A 17,836-nucleotide genomic window follows, 5' to 3' on the forward strand; every position below is an offset into this window, starting at 1 on the left:
CTTCAACTGCTGTACTATCACAAAGAGTCACGAATAGCTCAGCAACTCTGTTTATCCCCGAAATATTATCTGAAAGCATTATTTCCCTTCTCCCCTTTGCATCGCACACCACTTCCTTGCTTTATATTAGGATCCACCACATATGTACATAGTGTTTCATCTCCCATTTATGTTCACTTTAGTCTTTTTTTAAACTGGAGAGACTTACAGATTGTGGGTCTGTATTTTCTCCCACATATCCCACAGGCAGTTTTTCGTTTCTTGTAACTTATCAATCCTCCCCTTCCTCAGTTCTGCTTTGTCTACTAAACACTCTTTTGACCTTTAAAAACAGTTTGCTATAGCTCAGGATGTGTTAACAAGGTTTGATCTTCTACTTGATTTTCTGCTAAAAGGTTGTTTATTTATAGTCTTTTGTTAAGAGGCATTGCCCACTTGCACGTGATGCATGCGCATCTGTAACGCCAGCACCAGGAGCCTAATTGTAGTGGGGGTGGGAGGTATTTTTGCCTTTGCAGCGATATTGTGTGAGTTCCTTGCATCATGCCACAGATGTTTGTACTGCTCAACGGGCAGAGCCCGCCCTCACACCTCCTTCTCCATGACCACAGAATTACTGGAAGGAGTCAAATCCTCATCTCTTGGTTAGGAGGACAAAGTCCTCAAGTCACCTTGAAAGACCTAAGCTGACAACAAACCAATACAAACAGCCGACATCTGGGCTGTGCAACAGGACAAAGGAATGTAGGTTAACTTCCCAACATGAATGCCATTTGGGCACAATTTTAATCATGGTACAGATATCAAGAGCAATCTTATCCCCAAAACTTACAATGTGCTAAGGATAAAACACGAGCACTTTCCTCTTTGCGACCTTTTCAGCTAATATCGCATCTGTCATGAGAGTCACTGTCACAGAAATGTGGTGAACAGGCAGTTGCCAACACCTCCAAAGGTTTACTCTTAAGGGAGCAAAAGCAGAGTCCCAAATGGAAATCCTGTCTTTGACTGAATGGAAAACCAATTAGGTCCTCCACGAGTTGGGGTAGAGAAAAATATTCAAAATGTCAGTTAGAGATATTGCTGCCAAATGATTAACAACTGTATCAAGGGGAGACCTTTCTGATTATACCCAAATAACCTGATTGCGTGCTTTTAGTTTTGTTTTTACACATTAAACATTTCACCTTTGTCGGAGTTTAGAATGATTTAAAGATGTAGCACTGCATTCCTCAAAGAGGTAACAAATTCACATCTTAATCTCTACCTCACCCACAGAACTCTGCAGACTATCCAAGCAGTAACAGATAGCATCCCCATAAAAGCAGCATAGGCCAGGTGAAGAGCTGTCATCACATTGGGAAGTAGACTTGCCTTCAAAGACCACCAATAGCCAGAAAAGCTCCCTAGCCTCCAAAAAAACCAAAACCCACCACCAAAACCCCCAAAACACAAACACCCCCCCAAACAACCAAAACTCCAAACAAACTGGGAGCAGGTCTGAAGCTCAAGATTCTCACCAGTGTTGTTTGTACCATGTTATGTTGCTTCTTTCAATTTTTGATGGATGCATTCAGGTGATTGCCACAAGTATAGGAGTGGTCATGTAGCATGGTTACATGGGAAAGCTACTGAATCTTGTAAATAATTAATTAAAATAATATGGGAATTGTTATAATATAACATATTGATAAATTGATTCTTAGAACAAGAAAGGAATGGATGGTCATGAACCAGTAGGCATGAACTTGAGATAAATGAAGTGTCTTTCAAACTGTAAAAATTGTGCCAAGTTCCTCAAAGATCATGTCCTAAGTTAACCTATCCTAATTATAATATGAAAACCACACCTCCACTGCTGAAATCTCCCCTTACCACATTAATTCCCTTACCCACTGAACATGCGTAGTTAATGTTGAGAATGACAAAGCAAAATGGTAATAAGAAAATTATAATAACCAATCTGTTTGCAGAATGGGCAGTAGTTAGCTGATTTTAAGATATAAATAAGAACTTGTTTTGTATTTTGGTGTGTTAGCTTTGTGGAGTCACCACCTAGCACACCGAGTAATAAACGCTGTTTGAGGGACAACAGTCAACCCCTAAATTCAGATTAAAACCTCCAGCTAGCTCTGTGAGCAGGCAGGTATTGGAGCAAGTTCAACCGCCTATAAAAGGAACATGTACACTTCTTATTCCCTTTGGTTTATTATAGGAAAGACCACAACGCCAACAACTGCTTTGCCTGTGGCAGGATTCTTCATCTGAAATACAGACCTTGCTCAAGATACATCGGATAATTCATTATCACCTGCTTTATTCACAGAGGTGGTTCTAGGCTTGCTTATTACAAAATAAAATGTTTTCCCAACTGTCACTATCAATCTTATTTTGCAGGTGGATTAAATGCCTCAGTGGAAAATTATCTGGCAACATGGTTAGGGGAGAAATGAGAAGAGACATCTAAATTGTCTATCCAATGAAAATGATCCAGCACCACAGGTAATGGTGTTTGAAGCTCACTGGAGAGCTCAAGGCCATGTGATGAACAATGATGGAGAAGTACCATTATGCCTAGCACAGAAGCCCATGAATGCAGCAGGAAACCCTCAGCAACATAAGATAAACAACAAATGAACTAATATCTGAAAAAATGCGTATCAAAAGACATGCAAGCAGCTTGCTTGTCCTCCATACTGTCAGCCAGTCTAGCTCCTTTATAAATGATGAAAATATGCATTTTCTTTGATCACTGCTGAGAGGTTGTTTTCTCTTCATCTTTTCCCCAGACAAGACATAGCTTTCTCCCCCGATACCACACTTCATTATGGGATAACTGATAAGTAATACACTAGACAACAGAAGAGCCTTCTTAAAGCTAAGTCAGAAGGGACATAAAAGTGAACACTATTTTGAAAGCTACAATTAACTGTCAGTAAAGTTTGTACTGAAGTGACTCCATACAGGAAGAGAAAAGATATTCTCCACCTGAGTGGCCCAAAATGAAGGTCAAGAGTCTTACCGAAAAGATATACTAGTGACATGGGGGAATGGCACATCAGGGTTTCAGTACAATTTCCAGGAAACCAGGGAAGACTTGCAGGGCAAGCTACTCTGATCTGAGCAGCTCACTCACAGGAAACACACTGAAAACAGCTACCTTTCTTCTTATGACAGCTCATGAAAGCTTCGATTTTCTGGTTTCTACAGAAATATCGCTTTAACGGGCCTCAGAGCTCTCTATCATTACTGAACAGGCAGAGAACTAAAGGACACCTGATCCTTAGAGCTCATGGTGAGTAGAAGATCCGAGTTCCCCAGTGCTGTTCTCACAGTGCTCTCAGGAATCAGACACCCTTCTCCTAACATTGACATGAAAGACAACCGCATTAAGGGTTTTCTTGTGTGTTTAACTTCCCTAAATATTTTTTTTAACAGAAAAATTTACTAAGTGTGCTCCACCATTTGCAATTGTTTTTAAAAGTACTGACTATTCAATCCTTATGACTTCCTCTCGTTTCCTTCCATTTAGGAAATATGTAAACATTGCACTCTACAATACAAAAGAGATTTATTTCACTTTGGCTTCTTTCCACATTTATTTATTTCAACTTCTAAGGAAGATAGACTTGGTGCATGTCAACTTGTCTTTGCTGTTCCAGAAGGTAAAAGCTCATTTAAACTTGTAAAATCTGAAAATTAGTACCTTAAAGTAGTTGCTTCTTTTAAACTTATTTTCCTTTGAAGGCATTTGTAGAATAGTTTATCCATAAAAAAACGTAAAACACAAGTATGCAATTAATGAATCAATGGCATTTGTGTCGAAAGGATAATTTCTTTTCCCCCCAGAAGAGATCACCAGTTAGGGAACTGTAAACATTTGGAAAGTCTTCACTAACATACAGTTAAGTATGAAGACAGGATGCAGTAACAGAGTATCTGTTTTCTCTTATTTACGAAACACTTCAGTCCTCCGCTGTTTATCATCTTACATAAGCATCCTATTTTTTCCCAGCTGTTAAAGCAGAAAATCAGAAACTTTGCCTTTGACAAAACCGTAAGTGAAATCAAGTTTCAGAGCATTCCAAGATAGAAAATATAATCTGCAAGAAACACATAGCAAATCATTTGACAAAAACAACCACAGGATCATTCTCTTCTTCTCATAAGTAAGTAAATTAGGAACAAAAGAACAAGTTCTACAGAGGCATAAAATGATTTTCATGAATGCTTTCTTTGCAGATGAATGGAAACATAATTTCACAAAGAAACAGAAAGCAGAACGCATGACAGAACTCAGGACTGGAGAAGTAGTCCACACTTACTGTTGCAAAATTGTTGAAGGACAACAATAAACAAATTTTAAAGTGTTTACATCTCTTCCTCTTTGAGCTTCTCTCCCCCAAATATAATGAATTTTGGTAAGTGCCTGTACATGTGTCAGAGCAGCACAATCAAAAGTAAAAGCAACCCTTGAGACTATTCCCAGATCACAAAACATTCTGTGTCTCAATAAATCATAATCATTTAGTTTTGTTGGCAAACGAAAACTTAATCTGATTCTATGATTAAAACACATTCCTACCTCAGGATCATCATCATCAAAATCATGGTAAGTGGAATGATCAGGATTATTCATTTTATCCAAAAGTTCAATAGCAAGACTTCGATTTAATGGCTGGGTAACAAAAGGATGCTGAAAGACAGAAGGAAAAACATGTATTAAAATTCCAACCACTCATATTAAGCATATTTTAATTTTATAACTTAAAAAAAATCCCATACATAAATTTATACCTGTAGTAACTTTTCAGCTGTAGGTCTTTTTTTAGGATTTTTTGTAAGTGCCATTTTCACAAAATGATGGAAACTATTGGACCTGTAAAATGAAGCAGTAAACATTAGAATCAATTGCTCAGTGAAATACATGATCATTGTCTACTGAAACAGAGAAGTACTTACCACTTCATTTTGTCCTTTAATTTAGGAGGCTGGAAGTTGCTTTTTGTCATCAGAAAAAGTGCTCTGGAAAAAACCAATATAAATACAACAACGTATTTCTGTGGCTTACATTGCAATACATACATTAGACGAATTATTAAACACATTATTTAGTAGGCAGGAAGAAGTCCATCAGTTTGAGAGATACTACCAGGACAACATTACACATTTATGCACCAAAAAAAGTTGTTACAATTTTTATCATGTACATTCAGAACACTTACAACCCCACTTACAACTTACACTTGCAGTACCCCCAAACACCATAAGCACACATAGCCACTACTCCAAATGGGTTATTTAGGAAGCTGTATTTACACACCAAGTTTTAACCACTTACTAACCTCATTGGATGTAGGTCAAACATTGGAGGCTGAAGTTCAGCAAGCTCTATAGCAGTTATTCCAACTGCCCACAGATCACAGAGTTGATTATAGCCACCTTTTCTTTCTACTGCAGCAACTTCTGGCGCCATCCTAAAGGGTAAAAGACATTTTTAGATAATCTTCTCACAACAAATCAAACATTCTTCTGCACACAGCAGTTTACTATTCTTTTCCCTAAAGCTCTCAATCTATAAGCTCACATATACATGTGGATATATATACACGTGTGTGTGTGTAAAAAGTTATGTAATGTATACATGAAGTCTTCCTCAATCATCTTCTAGTAACTAATACACAGTTTCCAGAACAGCTATTTAGCACTAAGTGAATGAAACCAATCTGTCCCACTTTTTTGCAGGCACACAACGAACTACCACTCAACAACAAAAGAGCCTAAGGTATAATTATTTAACTATAGTAAAATCCAAATAATATCCAGATTCACACATTGCCCCAGCAAGTGATCAACTGATTTTGAAGAGAGGAATTCTAACAAAAAAAAAAAAAAAGGTAACAAAATGTCAGCTTTCTTGTATCCTGAAAGCATGAGATCTGAAGACTCACTCTCACTTCTGCACAGAGCACTCCTCGTTTGTAAAGTCTGCCTCACTGTAATGTCAGAAGACCTCATTTAAGTTAACAAAGTAGTTTCACATCCTCAGGTGGCAAAAATTAACAAACATAACTGACACATAAATAGGAATACCTAAAGAAAATTATCCACTAGGCATTGTCACGTTTTGAACAGCCAAAGTGAATTATGGACTTGATTGTCCTGCATAGTAATATCTGATGGCAAACACGTTAATATTTTTTAGCTTTGAACTTTATTAGTCCAGATCACTTGAAAAGTAGCCGTGGAACTGGAGATATAACTCAATGTAGGTAAGACAGATGAATGTCACTTAATGAGTGCTCCAGTAAAGCAGCAGGCAGCATCTCAAATGATGCATTATTTATACACAGGCATCCTTATCTGTAGATCTGAAAACATCAGGTTTGGTGGTACAACTTATTTCAAGTTTGCATAGCTAAACTATATTTACATAAATTTCTTCGAGACTTCATAAAAAAAACCCCAATCACTGTAAATCAAAAAGGAGGGAGCTACCAAGATAGAGGGGGTTAACTTTAGAAAGAGATGGAGGAGGAGCACAAGGGTAAATAGCAGGGCTACTAGAACTAAAGACAGCAGTTTTGCCCTTCGTTTCTCTTCCATCCAAGCACCGTAGCTTTACCAGCCCAGACACCTCTAATGATCACTAAAACCTTCACACTGCCTGTTTCCAACTAAATTTTGTTCTCCACGATCTCAACAATTTTGCTTCCTTGCTTCTCTCAAATCTCTGAAAAGCTTTGCAAAGAAAAACTGATGCTTTTTATCAGCATTTAACCTATGTAATGCTTTAAAAGTTATTTAAGGTTATGCCACGTCATTTGAGAAGCCTGGCACAATTTGGAAGTTAAATAGTGATACAGGCCAGGACTAAAGTCACCCAGACATCTTAGGAAAGAGAGGCACAAACCAATTATACAATCACGACTGACAGGTGTTTGTGTTATTCTGAAAGGGAAGTGAATCCATGCCTTGGTGTAACTTACACTGCAGAAGAATGCTAAAAATGCTGTGCTTGACTATTTCTAGACTGAATACTTTAATGTAGGGTTTTTTCGTTATATATATTTTCATCTTGTACATACTATGCTGTCAGAAAACAGAATTTTGAATATCCTTCTGGGAAACGTATAACAAAAGTGCTATTTTATAGTGAAGAATGTGTCATTTACTTCAAGGCAAAAGGGAACAACCATTTCCAGTACAAAGAGGAGAAAATAAAATGCTGAACTTTAGAAAAGATAAATTATGCAAACTAGTTTACTGAGGGAAGAATAAAGATGCACTACAGAGAGAATAGAAATGTACGTTTGAATTCAATCAATTTAGGCAAATAAGGGGGAAAAAGAGAAAAGAAAATGGCTTAGAGGAAACATTTCACAAGTGGCAAAAGAATCTGTGGAGACAAACAAATGAAACTCATTATCAACTGAAGAGTTAAAGAAAAGACGTATTTAGGGTGGAGGGGAAGAAACATAAAACACCAAAATGAAAAATCAGGGAAGAAAAAACATAATTTAACATCAGAGTTAAAACCAAGCAAAATTGTTTATAGTTTTTAAGTTTTACTAAATAGAGATACATTAGTCAACACTGATGGTAGCACACAGACAGCCTTTCAATTTTTCAGAGCACTAGAGCATTTCCTCTGATACTCGGCTAATTCAGGATTTAGCGTAAGTAATACAGGTATGATCACTAAAAAGTCTGACACAGCCTTTAGTGATTAGTCTACCCAGAAAGTGACATAGCATGCTTTTAGCACAATTTTTCAACAGTATTGTATATATTACTATTATATTAATGGCCAAGTAAAACACAGTTACCAATATGGGGTGCCAATGAATGATTTCCTTTTGGCAATTGTAGCTGTTATCTGTGCAGATACTCCAAAATCAGCTATTAAAAAAAGCAAAAACAAAACAACAGTTAATAACTGATTTGATGTAATTAATTATTAATGAACACAAGTTTATTATCCCCACTGTAAGAGTTTCTTAAACATACCGGAAATATTTAACAAAAAATAAATAACAAAAGCAAATAATGGAAACTTGGCGTATCTCAGATACTGTTGGTCAGCTCCTCTCAGTCGCCTGCCAAATATGCAGGCTGCATGCAAACATGCCCCTCATCAACACAAGAAAGAACAGGTTAGCGCAGAAGTCCTAACAGCTACATGTAGTGTTTTAATATGATAAAATACATACTTTAGTGTTATCCAAGAGATTCTTTCAGATAACCTTTCAAGGTACGTTTCACACTTAAGCACTCTGGATGGTACATTTTATTAAAAGTTCATAAAAACCTGTGATTTGATTTTTACCTCCCCCTTACACCATCAGAAAGTCTTTTACCTCAGTGTTCCAAAATTACTTCAATTACTCCTCAGACACTAATTGGATGGTGCAGTTAGACATTACCAGCAAGAGAAAAAAAATTCTGATATTCACTAATTCCTTACATGAACCATTACATCATTAAAAAAAAATACAGAAGACTGCTTCTCAGAGCACATAAAAAATCTGTTAATAATACTAAATTGTATTAACTCACCTAATTTTACATGTCCATTGTCCGTTAAAAGAATGTTTGCGCCCTTAAAAAAAAGTAAGTATAATTGAATTAAAACACGCAGATTCCTCCGATATTATATTTTAAAAAATTATGTGAGATCTTATGGCAAACTAGGGGCCAAAGACAAACAAAGGATTGTGTGTTCAAGAAATCTGCAGCCTTACCGAGGAAATGTTTGTGAAATTAGCAAGTTGCTATTCTGTTACAGAAAGAAACTTGAATATACAGGGTTTCTCATTAATTTTTAGTTTAGTACTCTTTAGCCTATGGTACTACAGAGTTTTCATTGTACACAAAACCCTCTCAAAAAGCAGAATATGATGACTTGCCTATGCTGATGAATTCTTACTTTACACTGACTGAAAGGAAATAGGAACTCTAAAGGTCAAAGCGGAAGTAATTTGATTTTCTTTTCATATGTAGGAGCTGGTTTTGTCTTGTTTGAAAGCCATGATAATTATAATTATAGCCTCAAGGACCTGCCTTGATAATCAAGTGTTTAGCAAAACTATTTCTCTCCTTATGCAACAGAGATTCTGTTAGTGCTAGATTTGAAGAGTTCATTGTTCTGTGGCTATATGTAACACTCACTTCAGTTCAATAATCAAAACTAACCTGAAGCAGTAGTTGGTACCATAACGACATAAAAGGACTGAGAACAAACCTGATCTGAAGACTGAAACCAGGTACAGGTTGAGTTGAGCAAAGGCTGGAGCTGGCTAAACACAGCTCCAAATGTCAGCACTGCCCATAAACTAGATGGAAAGGCAGCACAGATAGGCCTCCAAAAAATTATGTTTTTACAGACCATGGCTTTTCACAGAGAAGGAAAAGTCACGCCTGCAGTAAAATGCAGCTTACTTTGGCAAATATTACAGTAGTATAGTTAATGAGCCTTATAAATGGAGCTTGGTAAATAGTGTGACAGTCTAGTTAACATGCTCTTGACCTTGTTCACCTTTCAAGACTAACAGGACAGATACTCTAAATACATAACTTAGCTACTGAGGAAAGCAAACATAATTCAACAGTCAGGAGATCTGCAGATGAAGATAGTATTTTTCCATGCTCATGAGAACAGCTTTTTTTAAAAAAAAAAAAAATTCTCAACGTAAGCACTGTAAGCATTTTTATCAGCACAATTCTGCTTCGAAACAAGTATCCATGCACTGTATCCTTAAAAGCATCATTTTGCATTCTACAAAGTATAATGAAAAATGCTTAATTTTGTGTCCAAAGTAATAATCTTTCGTTCAGAAATTATTTTCATGATTGCTCAAAACCCAAATACCCTTCTGCAGTCAATGAGAACAAATTAGAATCAGGCTGCACTAAGACATCTACAGTTGAAGATACTATGTACACTGCAAGCCTAGTCTGAAAAAAACCAAACCAAACAAACAAAACCAACCCCCCACACACAACACAAAGGAATATGATAATTTACTGTCAGATTTCCAGGAGGAAGTCTGCCAAGTTTAAGTTGCAGTCTGAGCAAGGAAGAACTTGGAAAGGCAAAGAGTAGGTAGTAAAACTCCAGGGACAAAAAGTCAACAGGAAGCACCAGACGGAAACTATAACAGAGTGTAAAAGTCTGAACAAGCCACGTTTGATACAGCTTTGAGATGAAGGTTTAAATAAGCCTGATTTGCGGTACCCTCTCTAATTTTAGCATGTGAGGGAGGGGACAGAAGTAGTCTCCAAGAACAACACAGAACAGCAGCCACTGCCCTGCAATCTGCTCACCAAGAAAAGAAGCAAGAAGCCAAAGCAACAGCTCTGCTAACTAGCTGGTTCAAAGAGAAGGGTACATCGAGCTTCTTAGAAAGATGTGGGAAAGACCAAACCTTTCCTTTTGCACAGAGCACATCCTTACAGCCACCTGAACACACGTTGCTCTGGACACTAGCTGATGCCTACATTTTACAGCACTGGTTTAAATAAATAGTATGTTTGGCTCCAATTAAAAGAACAAACTATTTCCATGCATGCATTTTAAAGAAAGATTTTTTTTCTTCCTTTGGGCAGACAATTTTTTTTTATTCTAATAGATAGAAAAACCCTGCATATTTAAAAATATCCCCCAAATTGATACATAACAGTAAAGACCCATCAGAGGTGATGCAGCCTAATTTAGAAACATGAAAATTCCCTTCAGTTTTTACTTACCTTTATATCTCTGTGCATTTTTCCTTTACTGTGAAGATAATATAGTCCCTGCATAAAATATTTAGATAATAATTTAGTCCAATATTTTTCATTTTTTATACATTTCTTATTTAATTACCAGACATATTTAGGATCCAATTCAATGATCTAAACGACTCACTGACTGAAGAACATTATTCTATTTCAGCGTATCCAAACTGCATTTGCAAATTCAATACATGTAGTGGCATTAATATCTAAAACACAGGATAGATGGAAAGAATACCAGTCACCGCATCTAAGCATTCCCCAACCAAGTATTCCTCTGGACATGGTAACTGCCACCTTTTTAGACCAAGTTAATTACTTTCAAATTAACTGCCTAACAGTCTTCTACTCAGCAGTCAGATCACTGAACACCTAGTGCAGTTATCTCCTATATCATTCCACACTTCAATTAAGTTTAGAAGCATGTTAGCAGGCAGCGCTTTGGGTCTAACACAGGAGTTCAACTCTAATTCATGGATTTCTGCGGAAACGTTAGGCTGTCCTTCTGGGTCTCGATGACAGTACCAAAGCATTTTAGGACTCAACATGAGTCAGAAAATTTAGGTTTAAATTCTGGAAGAATTCTATGAAACCAAATCCCTGCATGACAAATCACAGAGCACATCGCTTTTGACACTCCACACTTATCTCTAAAATTCTCTTCCAGGGGTAAAATGACATGTAAACATCTTCCTCGCTCTGCGTTCATGAACCTCCATAAAGACTACATTCTCATGGGAGATACCCATGTCAACACAGAATTTTTTTTGCTAGCTCATGCAAGACATCACAGAGTTGACTGCAAAAATGAATTAGGATTGTTTTCAATCATCAGCATTTTCATGGATGGGCCTAAATATACCAACAGGAAAAATGAGGAAACAGCTATTTACATGACTTGGTACTTGAGATTTTCAAGTGAACAACATTGTACAGATAGACCACAGTACCACTAAAGATACAGTTTTGGGGTATTTTTTTGTCAGTTCATGAAAACCTGAATGTGATGTAGCTGAAGTGCTAATCAGTTATGACATTCAACTCCTTAAATAAACTGGAAAAAAACCCAACCCCACTCTCAGATGTTTTAAGCTGTTTCTCTGGGGGAAATGACTAACAATACCCAGTTGGTCCAATGGTTTTTCAGAGTCCTCACTGCAGGCATGCATGCAGACCCAAAAATCGGACTTGATTTGCTTTTGGTACAGAGTGTAATTAATCAAAGCATCTACCTGACCGTTGCAACAACTGGCATTAGCTAGAAGAGTCCCACGTACACTCCTTGCATTTAAATCTCTGGATGCTACAGGCACAGAAAGCCCAACAACTCACTTATTTTTACCACTGCCCTGGAAGAATTTGAGGTCACCACTTTCAAAACTGAATGCCTGGAGGCAGGTACTTCAAAGGCCGTATTGATTGACAGCCAGCTGAACATGAGCCAGCAGTGTGCCCAGGTGGTCAAGAAGGCCAATGGCATCCTGGACTTTATCAGAAATAGCGTGGCCAGCAGAAGTAAGGAGGTGATCGTGCCCCTGTGCTCGGCACTGGTCAGGCCGCACCTCGAATACTGTGTTCAGTTTTGGGCCCCTCACTACAAGAAGGACATTGACGTGCTGGAGCGTGTCAAGAGAAGGGCAACGAAGCTGGTAAAGGGCCTGGAGCACAAGCCTTATGAGGAGCGGCTGAGGGAACTGGCGTTGTTTAGCCTGGAGAAGAGGAGGCTGAGGGGAGACCTCATCGCGCTCTACAACTACCTGAAAGGAGGTTGTAGCGAGGCGGCTGTCGGTCTCTTCTGCCAAGTAACTAGCAAGAAGACGAGAGGAAACGGCCTCAAGTTGCGCCAAGGGAGGATTAGATTGGACATTAGGAAAAATTTCTTTACTGAAAGAGTGGTCAGGCCTTGGAACAGGCTGCCCCTGCAAGTGGTTGAGTCACCAACCCTGCAAATATTTAAAAGACGTGTAGATGAGGCGCTTAGGGACACGGTTTAGTGGGCATGGGAGTGTTGGGTTGACAGTTGGACTCGAGGATCTTAGAGGTCTTTTCCAACCTTAATGATTCTATGATTCTATGATTCTAAAGGACTTCTATTTTCAGAATCAGTCTCACTGATTCCAACTAGAACTGATAGCGAATGTTTTTTGAAAACAGACCATTTAATGAGCTTCTAAATCTGGAGATTGAATGCTAAACTTTAGGCATTCAAGTAAAACTCTGGATTCATGGAAACTGATGGCAAAATTAACATCGGACAAATTACTTTTATGGATGGACAGATGGCCTATATTCTCAGACTGTTTACTAGGAAAAGTGACTGCTGCATTATAAGCTACAACAAGATATCAGAAACTATATACATTGTATTTGGTCAGAGTGTTATAAACATGTATTTACAGACAACTTAAAATATACAAAAATGGGTCCATGGATGACAGAAAATACATACAAAGTAGCAAGTTTCCTTCTCACAAGCAATTTGCACGTATTAACCAAGAAATCTTCCCACACAATAAATCATGATTTCATAAATTTCATTCTAGACTATTGCAACACTCCTCCATACTCGGATGGACGGACTATTCGGTGGATAAAGAATTGGCTGCATGGTCGTATCCAGAGCGTAGTGGTCAACGGCTCAATGTCCAGATGAAGATCAGTGACAAGTGGTGTCCCTCAGGGGTCCATATCGGCATCAGTATCATTTAACATCTTTGTTGGGGATCAAGTGCACTCTCAGCAAATTTGCAGATGACACCAAGCTCAGTGGTGCAGTCAACACACCTGAGGGACGGGATGCTATTCAGAGGGACGTGATGCTATTCAGAGGGACGTGGACAAGCTCGAGAAGTGGGCCCATGTAAACCTCACAAGGCCAAGTACAAGGTCCTGCACCTGGGTTGGGGCAACCCCCGGTATCAATACAGGCTGGGGGATGAAGGGATTGAGAGCAGCCCTGTGGAGAAGGACATGGGGTACTGGTGGATGAAAAGCTGGACGTGATGTGCGCTCGCAGCCGGTAATGTGCGTTCGCAGCCTAGAAAGCCAACCATATCCTGGGCTGCATCAAAATAAGCATGGCCAGAAAGTTGAGGGAGGTGATTCACGGAAGTGATCAGAGGGATGGAACACCTCTCCTATGAAGAAAGGCTGAGAGAGTTGGGGTTGTTTAGTCTGGAGAAGAGAAGGCTCCAGGGAGACCTTATTGTGGCCTTTCAGCACTTAAAGGGGGCTTATAAGAAAGATGGGGACAGACTTTTTAGCAGGGCCTCTTGCGATAGGACAAGGGGTAATGGTTTTAAACTGAAAGAGGGTAGATTCAGACTAGATATAAGAATGAAATTTTTTACGATGAGGGTGGTGAAACACTAGAACAGGTTGCCCAGAGAGGTTGTAGATGCCCTGTCCCTGACCCAAGGTCAGGCTGGACGAGGCTCTGAGCAACCTGATCTAGTTGAAGATGCTAACTGCAGGCAGGCTTGGACTAGATGACCTTTAAAGGTCCCTTCCAACCCAAACCATTCTATGATTCTATAAGAACAAAATGGTTTAAGGTTCAAAAACCAAAACACTCCCAGATGTCACATAAGACTTAACTGTAAGGAAAAAAAAAAAGCCACGTCCTGTAAGTCAGAAGCCTTTGGCATAGCACAGGGAGATGGTAAGTTGAATGCAAGGGAGCTGGCGCGGGGACAGAGCTATCTTGAGAGAGTGTTTGAGAATGATGGCATTCAACAGATTTGCATTCACTAGAAGCCAAGAACTACCCTCTCACATGGAAGCAAGACATCCACCAAAAAAGCCATTTCTGATTAAGTTTTACTGGTGAACTGAACCTTTAATTTAGGAAAGAAAAATGAAAGCTAGCATACCCATGAGGAGAGACTGGTGACCTTAACTTGAACATCTCAAGTACAAAGACAATATTTTTTCCTTATTGGCACAGATCAACTATCAGATATGCAAAACTGAGTCTTTAAATTTTCCTTCAAACTTGCAACAACTAATTTGTACCACAAATATGGGTCAATAAATATGCTACTTCCCCCCTTTAAAAAAAAAAAAAAAGAAAAATTAACAGCACAAAGATGGCAACAGTTTTCTTCAAATGATCCAGGATAATTTGAGGTTATGCAATTATACAAATCAGTTCTAGGCTATAATACAGGACCTCCTCAAAAGTCTGAGAAAAAAGCTAAGCCATCCAAACGCTGTACTTCCATGGCATCACACATATTTGTAGCTTTTATTTTTAGGTTTTAATACTTTTACATTAAAGGTCAACCACAAGAACCTGAGAACACACTACCTGTAGTGTTTCTCTGCTAACATAGGCAATCTGCTGTTCTGAAAGTGGTCCAGTCACTGAAATGGAAGGGAAGAAAAAGTCATTCTCAAAATCAGGTAAGATACTGCCCATTCCAAACCCATACCTCAACGACTTACATTCACACTGATAGGATCTTACACTAGAAATCTCAAAGTAAATGTGATTAGACTTTCCTCCAGATTGAGCATCCCAAAGACCACCAAACATTTTTTAAATTCAAAAATGTCTAGTCCCATGGGAATAGAAACTACTAACTCCCTCCATATATAAATCTCAAAGTAAATAAGAGAAAAAAGAAACAGAAGCAGCGATTTAAGCACAACTCTAATTGTGTCCTTCTATGCAGGGCTGGACTTCCAATCCAGTGACTAAGAGCTGTAGCAAACTCCACTCCGTCCCCTTTGAGCCCTAGGAAGTTCCTTCTACCCTTTGCGACCTGCTCTCTCCTTCCGTCCTTCGCGCTGCCATGTGACCTGCTCTCTCTTCCCTGCAGCCATGCGACCTGCTCTCTGCAGCTTCTCAACTCTTTTCTGCGTGAGCTACTAGCACTGTTGCTCCTGAGCCTGCCACACCATGCACCTTCTCAAACTCTCCCTCTGAGTAGGGTCAGCAGCTTCCCAAGGGAAGGAGTCGTCTTCCTCTCTCTCCAGGGTCCCACTTCTCTCAAGTCTCTTAAAGGAGAACAATTAAATTCTGAACAAATACGTAAACCAAACACTGAACAGCAAGCAAGGCATGGCCTGTGACTTGTCCCCAGTCACTGGACTTTGATCCTGAAATTAAAGGGTTTTAAGACCAGGAAATGCAGTCCTCACTGCAAGCTTCTCAGGTTTTGCAGAGAAAACAAATAGAAAACTTGGATGGGGTTTCTCAAAGGAAACTGAAGGAGGAGTAGGGAGTAAAAAATGAAACAAGATTTAAGCACCTAACTGCTTAGTTTCTACAAAACCCACAACCATAGTATAAATAAGTATCATGCAATATGTATCTTCAAAACAGGCTCTTTTTCTGAAAGAAAAGCTCCAAACCCACATAAAACTAAATACATTAGCACCCAGAGTACATATTTCTAGGCATATATGTTTGTTTTGAGAAATTTAGTTCTGATTAACTTAAATGACTTAAGATTACAGAGGCCTATAGTTCAACTGGAATAAGACCCTTTGGAACGTAATTAAGAACAGAAAAGAAACTTCCACTCTAACTACCAGCAGAGAAGCCAAAAATCAGCTGCAAACCGCTCCTGTACAACATCTGTTCAGGCATTTATGTGGCATGAGCTCACTTCCTACTCTACAGGTATTCCACATAACAAAGCCTACTAGACGCTTTTATCAACACAAGCAAAGTGTAAAGGATCAACAAGACCATGCTCAAATGACTACGCCATAAGCATGGTGTGAACTTGTGAATTGGTGCCTTGTTTTAATTGCACCCAAGTTAAACATAAAAAGGTATACAAGCTGTTTATGCGCAAGAGAAGGATGTGAAGATTCTAACATGGAAAATCTTCACAATTTAGAATATGGACAGACTTTCCATCTGAAAAACATCACCCGAGAACCACAGAGCCACTACTCACTTACAGCATACTCTTTTCCTAAGCAAGTTTAATTCCAGGGCAATAAAATCCCTCAAATTGTCGTCTCTTAAAAACTAGCAATCAGTTGACTGATCCTCTCTTTATGCAATAGATTCACACACGCTCCTTGTTTCTTTGACCACTCATTGCACCTAAGCCTAAAGCAAATATATAGGCCACCTTTGCTTTTCACATGTCATACATCCAGCTTAAAAAAAAAAAAAAAAAAAAAAAAAAAAGACCCTTATAGCACTACTGCTATACAAACATACAAAAGATCACTGTTTACAAAGGACAGGAGCATCCATACTAATCAATCCACTTATCTAGGTATCTGTAGGCAGGGGTATAGATTATACTAAAGCAAAGTTCAAAAGCTCAGAAACAAAATGGCTATGAAGTAAGACAGCATATCAGGATATAAATTTTTTATTTTTACAATACAACATTGTCTCATTTTACAGCCTTTGAAAAGTAGTGATGGGTATATGAGCTACTGAAGGAAGGAAATAACTTCTGCTGCTCAAAAAAACACCACTATAGCAAATGTTGTTTAAAAAAAAACAAATCCGAACAAATATGTAAATACATAAGCTAAAATTAACGTTCAATGGATTATTATGGATACTAAATTTAGGATTCCTCCTCTCAGTGTTTAGAATTCCAAAACACTGTAATCATCTCCATTTTTGAAAATAAGCTTTACTTAGATTTTAAGGAATTACAGTCTTGACATACCATGATAAATATCCTGTAGAGAGCCACCTCCACAAAACTCCATGCAAATCCATAGCTTGTCTCGTCTAAAAAGTGAACAAAACCATTCATTAGCTGTCAGATTTGAAAAAAGCACCTATAAAAGGTAAGTCAGAGGACTCAAACATTATAAAGCACAACGTAACAAGCTCTGTATTACGAAAAGTACAAGTCAAATAATAGATATGATTTAATCTCTATGTCAAAATAATAACTAATGAAATACCCAAAATATTCCAGGGTTTATTGGAGTAATAGAAACAGTATTAGTGAAACGTGCACACTGATTTTTTGTTCAAGATCTACTAGGAAAATGAAATCTATTTTTACTGAGAGTAGAGAGAAAGCAGATGCGAGTTCTTATTTCTTCCTCATTTTCAGCTCTCCTCCAC

General features: G+C 38.3%; 1 protein-coding gene across 1 annotated transcript in view; it reads right to left on the reverse strand.

The window, feature by feature from the left end:
- LOC104069810 (mitogen-activated protein kinase kinase kinase kinase 3-like) overlaps positions 1 to 17,491 on the reverse strand; it is a gene marked incomplete at both ends in the record, with an annotated part of 36,998 nt that extends 19,507 nt beyond the window's left edge. Inside the window, 9 exons of the mRNA XM_009585109.1 lie at positions 4,586 to 4,696; positions 4,798 to 4,879; positions 4,963 to 5,025; positions 5,346 to 5,477; positions 7,830 to 7,902; positions 8,560 to 8,602; positions 10,750 to 10,797; positions 15,086 to 15,141; positions 17,427 to 17,491. Coding sequence (XP_009583404.1) covers positions 4,586 to 4,696; positions 4,798 to 4,879; positions 4,963 to 5,025; positions 5,346 to 5,477; positions 7,830 to 7,902; positions 8,560 to 8,602; positions 10,750 to 10,797; positions 15,086 to 15,141; positions 17,427 to 17,491 — 673 coding nt within the window. The remainder of the gene's footprint in view (positions 1 to 4,585; positions 4,697 to 4,797; positions 4,880 to 4,962; positions 5,026 to 5,345; positions 5,478 to 7,829; positions 7,903 to 8,559; positions 8,603 to 10,749; positions 10,798 to 15,085; positions 15,142 to 17,426) is intronic.
- Positions 17,492 to 17,836: the final 345 nt, after the last annotated feature.

The sequence above is a fragment of the Fulmarus glacialis genome, unplaced genomic scaffold (assembly GCF_000690835.1).
Source record: "Fulmarus glacialis isolate BGI_N327 unplaced genomic scaffold, ASM69083v1 scaffold16189, whole genome shotgun sequence".
In the NCBI taxonomy this organism is placed as follows: domain Eukaryota; kingdom Metazoa; phylum Chordata; class Aves; order Procellariiformes; family Procellariidae; genus Fulmarus; species Fulmarus glacialis.